General features: G+C 34.2%; 1 protein-coding gene across 2 annotated transcripts; it reads right to left on the bottom strand.

Moving 5' to 3' along the window:
* Nucleotides 1-354: 354 nt before the first annotated feature.
* Nucleotides 355-4,579, bottom strand: LOC111014737 (receptor-like protein 6). 2 transcript variants are annotated; one of them, XM_022289542.2, is made up of 3 exons: nt 2,168-4,579; nt 1,055-1,979; nt 355-792 (listed from the first exon to the last, which is right to left on the bottom strand). In XM_022289542.2, exons 1-2 carry the CDS (start codon nt 4,545-4,547, stop codon nt 1,060-1,062), a joined length of 3,300 nt encoding a protein of 1,099 aa, XP_022145234.2. In that variant the 5' UTR covers nt 4,548-4,579; the 3' UTR covers nt 355-792; nt 1,055-1,059. The 2 variants fall into 2 exon arrangements, with proteins under 2 accessions (XP_022145234.2, XP_087982847.1); XM_088126721.1 differs by having other exon boundaries at nt 355-755.
* Between the last annotated feature and the right edge of the window lie 2,214 nt (nt 4,580-6,793).

Genomic DNA, 6,793 nt, shown 5'->3' with positions numbered 1-6,793 from the left:
ACGATTTTTGGAATAACTGTCAGCAGTTTCCTATCCCAACGGACTTCTCCCGACGTTTTTCCAAGGAAAACTTTTCGTCGGGAGAACGACTTCCCAAGTTTTTCTATCTTCTCCCAACATTTCGTAAGGTTAAGAAAAGTCTTAATTTTCGTAGTGATTAATAATTGATTTCTCCTCATTATAGTTAATTAATATCTAAATTTAATTATTGATTTATGTTGATCAATAATTTTATCGTACAAAATAAAAAGATTTTGTTTAATTAAATTTTTTTTAAACAGCAACAACTTTATTAAAGCAAAAGACCACTATGGGTAAAATTGAAAGGGCTACTTCAGAACCCAACACCAGATGAATCGCTTCAAGACAATCCAATAAAGATAACCAGATTTTGAATCCCCATTCATTCGGCCAACAGAAGAGCTTCTCGATCGGATAACCCCAATCTCAGCATGAAGAGGAGAATAACCATAGGGCAATGCAAAGGGACCGACAAGCCACTAGATTTAAGATTGCATCTGGTAGGGATTATGTTGTGCAAAACTCACCATATGAAAATTTTTATCTTGGGAGGGATCTTCAACTTCCAGATCTTCTGCCAAAATTTCTTCCTACTTGCTTCGTTAGAAGAAGAGGAGGAAATTTTGAACTGAGAATATAATTTTGAGCCAATAATCCACAAAAGCTTGATAGACCTCCAATCTCCAACCCTCCATCGAAGACCTTTCAGCAGCAACTCTCGTCCCCAAAGAAAACTTCTCCAGAAATAGGAAGGATGTTTACCAGCATCAGCTACCAGGCAAGAAGAATCGTGAAAAATATACTACACTTAATATTGTTTATTATTTAAGTTAATAAATGATTGGTAAATGATTGTTTAATATATTATTCTACCATATAAATTAAAAAAGACATGCTTTTCTATCCAAAAAGACATATCCAAATCCATCTAGATATTTCACGACAGTATCATTCATTCTTAACTATGAAATACATATAATTTGAGAAAAAAATGAAATTTTGTACAACTATATTAATTGATCATGAAACACACCTGATCTAGTCATTTCTTTTCTTGGGCCAGCAATTCCTCCTCTTTGGCCTCTGTGATCTGTTTGAACCTCTTTTGCCTTCAACCATGGCCACAATCCACAAAGGTTTTCCAATTCGAAAAACAACATACCCAACAAAAATTCCAAATACAATTCCACATCCATACCCCATGAACACAACTCTCCACCAAAACCCTTTTTCAAAAATGTCATCTTCTTCATCTAGCACTTGAGAATCATGGTCCTTTTTCGAATCACAATTTGGTAGAGGAAACCCACAGAGTCCGATGTTTCCAATGTAGGAAGAACTCTCGAAAGTAGCAAATTGCTTCCCTTGAGGAATTACTCCCGACAACTTGTTTTGTGAGAGATTCAAAAAGGAGAGAAATGTAAGAGCAACCAACTGAGGAGGAATGTTACCAAACAGTCTATTGGTAGAAAGATCTAACCATTCGAGATTGTTCAGATTCCCAAACGACGTAGGAATCCCACCTGTAAGCTTATTGTGTGAAAGGTTGAGACCTTTTAGAGACATGAGAATCCCAATCGACTTTGGTATTTCTCCATTGAAATCATTTCTTGACAAATCAATGGCTTTTAATATCAATAGAATTCTCTCCAACTTTAGCTCTAACCCTTTCAGTGATACCACCACTGAGTCCTGATAGTAAGGGAGTATGTCAGATTCAATTGAAGAGTCGGGTTTTTGGTTTCCCACTTCAACTTCCTTCATAATCATGGCTCTCAAGTTTATAAACAACTTTGATGGCAACGGCCCAGTGAAATGATTGAGCGAGAGATCAATGATTCGTAAATTTTGAAATGAGTATCTGTTCATGGAGTTGTTGATATGACCATAAAATCGATTGGACCGCAGAATAAGAACTCGCAAACTAGAAGCAGCTTCTAACCAATGGGGAAAGTACCCTGTTACAAATATCAATAAAAGTGTAAAAATTGATGTCATTTAGATTAATATTGATAATTACTTGTAAATTCTGGTGCTAATTTTATCAAGTCCACGAGGGGCAGATGTGCTAAGAATATGATTAAAAGATTAAATTTATGCTAAACTATCGAATTAAATTTTTGAGTTTATAAGTGACTAACATAACCTGTTATCTTGTTGTTCCCAAGATCCAAAACTGTAAGATTCTCACAGTTCAACAACGACCGTGGCAATTCTCCTTCTATTTGGTTGTCGTTCAAATCAATGCTCCTCAATTGACTTGCTGGTGGAAAATTTGTTGGAATAGTACCAGAAAAATTGTTCTTTTTCAGATCCAACACTGTAAGAGAAGTCAAGTTTGCTAGACATGGTGGAATTGCACCACTCAAACGATTATTAGATAGACTAAGGATAGCAAGAAAAGTTGCTTGGCAAATTGAAGAAGGGATTTCTCCACTGAACTGATTTTCTGAAGCAGTGTAGATCAACATCCATGGTGGTGGGATGGGAATAGGACCAGAAAAATTGTTCCTTTTCAGTTCCAACAACATCAGAAGAGTCATGTTGAACATACAAGATGGGATTGCACCACTCAAGCAATTATTGGACAAATCTAAGAAATTAAGCTCAGTGGCTTGGCAGATTGAAGGATGAATGTTTCCACTAAGTTGATTATTTGAAGCTGTAAATTGGTTCAATGATGGTGGCAGCATTGGAATGGGCAATTTGAACAAGTTGAAATCAAGATAGATATTGGTTAAATTAGGCAAAGTGAGGAGAACATCTATTCCTGAGGACAAAAAGTTATGAGAAAGATTGATGTGATTCAAACCACCCAGTTCAGAAAACCACTTGGGAATTTCCCCTTGAATTTTACTATCCGAAAGGTCTAGATAGTTCAAGTTCTTTTGATATCTCAAAAAGTAGGGAAATTTTGCTAATTTGTGGGAACCCATTTCAATGTGAACAAGATTCATCGAGCTAACATTGGTAGAGTGTATCGAAAGCTGGTGATTGTTGGAAATGTCAAGCGATTTTAGACTTTGAATTCTCAACAACATGTCTAAATTCAGAACCCCACTAAAATTATTGGACCCCAATGCCAAAGATGTAAGATTCACTTGTCTATAAATAGACTCAAAGATTCCACCTTGCAATTTGTTTTTGCTTAAATCAAGAAACTCTAGTGAGTGGGATCTAAAATCCTTTACAAATCCAGTGAAATGATTATCAGAGAGATCCAAGAAGTTTAAGTGAGGCAATGAAAATAGCCAAGAGGGTATGACACCAATGAGTGAGTTACTTTCCAAATTCAAATGAACAAGATTTGAAAGCCTATCTGCAGAAACATTTGTGGGTAAAGGACCTGAAAATAAATTATATGAAGTAGTCAAGCTGGAGAGCTGGGTGAGGTTGAAAAGAGAATCTGGTAGCTGACCCATGAAAGAATTCATGTGGATTTTGAAATTGGTCAACTTTTGAAGGTTATTCCATGAATTGGACAGCTGACCATTGAACTTATTTACAGAGAGATCAATGGTATTGAGCTGTTTAAGGTTTCCTATTGATTCTGGAATTCCACCAGTTAACTTATTTGCAAAGAGATCAATGGTATTGAGCTGTGTAAGATTTCCTATTGAGTTTGGAATTTCACCAATGAACTTGCATGAACTAAAGTTTATAGATTTCAAGGACTTGGCATTACCAATGGAGTTAGGAATCTCTCCTGAAAAATTAGTTGAAACAAGACTCAGAATTTCAAGAGATTTACTCCAATTAGACATAGGCAAATGGCCATTCAGTCCATAATTATAATCAAGTTGCAGCACACGCAAATTAGGAAAGCTAAAAATGTAATCTGGAAAATTCCCACTCAACCCACTCGAAGAAAGACGAAGAGAAGCTAAAGAGATGGAGAAGTTCTTTAATGAAGAGGGATTGATGCTTGAGAGATATATATTATCAAGTGCAAAATCTCTTAGATTGGTCAAGTTTTTAACAAGCTGATTCATAACTACGTTTGAGAAACTAAGGAGATTCCCAGAAAGATCGAGAGAAACAAGATTAGACAACTGTGAAATTTCTAATGGAACGTCTCCAAGGAAGAAAGATGAGGAAAGATCCAAAACCCTCAAGTTTTTAAACGTTCCAAATTGAGGCGAAAATGGAGATAAAAGGAAAAAATTACGAGAAAGATTCAAGCTTCGAAGGTAAGAGAGGGCAAAAAGGGAGCTGTTGGGATGAAGAGTTCCCTCAAGCCAACTGCAGCTGATGTCAAGCCCGACAACATGGCCTTCTCCTTCCTCGTCACATTTCACACCATCCCACGAACAACAATCCTCGGTCGGGTTCCATGTCGCTGTCTTTGGATAAGATTGCTGGCTGCAACTACTTGATGCAGATTCATTCAAGGAGAAGGCTTTGTTGAACTCCAATAAGGCCATTCTTTCTTTTGGATCGCATAGATGATGAGAGATCACAAGATCAGAATTGTAGAGAAACAGAAGGAAGAAGATGGTGACTTGATATATCGATGCCATTATCATCCTTTTGCGTTTGAAGAAAGTATATGAACTCTTTGAATTTAATACCATTGTAATTGGTTGAGGGGCATTAATTTCTTCACCAAACAATGGAAATGTGTCTCCAATTGTAATAAATGGACTCCAATTTTTAATTTTCCACGGAGATTCTAATATAATTTTAACTAAACATTTTGTTTCTAAATGAACTAATTAAAGATTTAAAAATAGACCTTTAAAATGTTTCAAAAAAAAAAACATAGAAAAGTGAAACTAATTTATATCAAGCAAATTTTGTTTCTGTACCTTTTCAAATGTAAAAAGATGTAGTCAGTGTGTTAGTTAAAGTTTAAAAACGATGTAGGTTAGTGAAAATAATGTTTAGGAGTTTATTACTAAAGATCAAATGTGTTTTAAAACTATAGTTAATGTTTACACTTCGATTGATGGATTTTTTTTAGGTTAAGGACTAAAATCTTTACAAACTTAAAAGTGCAAGGATCTAGATTGATAGATATTATAGTTCATAAGTTAAATTGTCACAAATTTTAAACCACATATAGAGATTTATATCTTTTAAATTGTTACATCTAAATCATTATGTAAATTAAAATAGTAAAAAAAGTGTTTTTTAACCTGTAAGAATGGTCAACATGAGCATAGCTCAACGATTAAGGTATCATGCTCCTCTTTTGGAGGTCTAAAGTTCAATACCTCATCAACACACACCTCTTGCCCTCGAGATTACTGTCATCTTACTCTTACTGCTCCACATACCTATTTGCTTCGAAGTTGAGTTCTAACTTAAGCATTCGAGTACATTCGAGTTGAAACTTCTTTCGATTAGTAGTGAAAGAAAGAGCCCGACAAAGATTGACTTATTGCTGACTTATTGCTTCCTATCAACCTCTGTAGTAGCATTTGACTAAAGAAGGAAAAATGAGTTACTTCCCATAGGGAAAGAAATTTGGGAAGTATATCCAATGGTAAATGATATCATATTACTTATATAGTTCATATAAGATACATCGGTCAATTGAATATACTTGATGTACTACAAACGATAGATAAACCTTGATGTACTATAGCTGATATACCTTATATTATGTACTTCATATACCTGTATATGAGTTAACTAATATACTTAGTATGAAAATGAAAAGTACATATTGATAAATTTATAATTTTTAGAATGATTACATAATTTTCAGAAACAATGCTAAAAATTGTTATAATAATAGACCTTTTATCAATTGATTCATGGTATTAATATATGTTCCTAATGTGAATAATATTATTTCCTTTTTCCAGTGAATCTTATCGAATTTGTAGTAATTATCACAATTTAGACCGGTGATCAGACAAAAATCTTTTAGGCAGAACTCTTGTTATATTTCCTTGAATTTTAGAGGTCAATATTCATATTATTGACTGGTTTGTGTATTTTTCAATATTTAAGGGTTTAAATTTGACAATGCTTCGTAAGTTTAAGGTGGTGATTAATCTAACTAAAAGTTCGGAGATATGATTGTAACAATTTATATGATTAAGGAGGGGTGACACAAAAGATGCCAGATTTACAAAATTAGAAGTTCGTCTTTGCAAACATTTACAAATATGGCTAACATAAGAAAGGACTCCAACCAAGAGCTTAGAGGATGGATAACTTTTAGACCCAACTTGAATGTATAATGTTTATTACTAGATCCTAATACACAATTCACTCTGTGATTAGCTTGGTTGAGAATAATTCAAATGAATTTATTAAACTTCAAACCTAAAGTGATATTTGAAAAGAAAACAATATCAAAGGGGGTTTAAGAAACAAAATTTTGTGATTAATGATATTCTACCCATTTTAGAGTGTTACAGGCATTTAAAAATGCCAAAGGGATGTCAAAATACCACAGACCAAAAGTCTTAAAAACAACTATTAAATGCAAATGGAATAAAATAAGACCTAGGAAATGAAAACTCAATTGAGCATCAATTGAGAAGTCTAAATGCTAACAAAAAAATGTAGAAATGCTCCAAATTGTCTTAAGCACTCACTTGGTTTGATGAGAGAACGTTTGATATCACAAACTCTCAAGAGGTGCAATCTAGATAGGTACCTATTCACAAATGGGCACATTTTGATTCTTCCCCCAACCACAACTTTTTTCATGCTATCTTCTCATCATTCTCTTATTGACTTGTAACATTGTAAAAAAACTTGCGCTAAAAAATCTTTTCTCTTCTTGTGCATTAGCTACTTGTGCATTAGCTAG

This window comes from Momordica charantia, assembly GCF_013281855.1.
Source record: "Momordica charantia cultivar OHB3-1 chromosome 7 unlocalized genomic scaffold, Mcharantia_2.0 BLBB01000007.1, whole genome shotgun sequence".
NCBI lineage: Eukaryota > Viridiplantae > Streptophyta > Magnoliopsida > Cucurbitales > Cucurbitaceae > Momordica > Momordica charantia.
This window is presented reverse-complemented; position numbering and strand designations above follow the sequence as displayed.

What these genes read in the sequence shown, in the direction of transcription:
- LOC111014737 (XM_022289542.2), bottom strand. Translation starts at nt 4,547, where the DNA reads ATGATAATGGCATCGATATATCAAGTCACCATCTTCTTCCTTCTGTTT. An exon ending in TGGGAACAACAAGATAACAG is followed by an intron (nt 1,980 to 2,167) that starts GTTATGTTAGTC and finishes TATTTGTAACAG; the next exon opens with GGTACTTTCCCCATTGGTTA.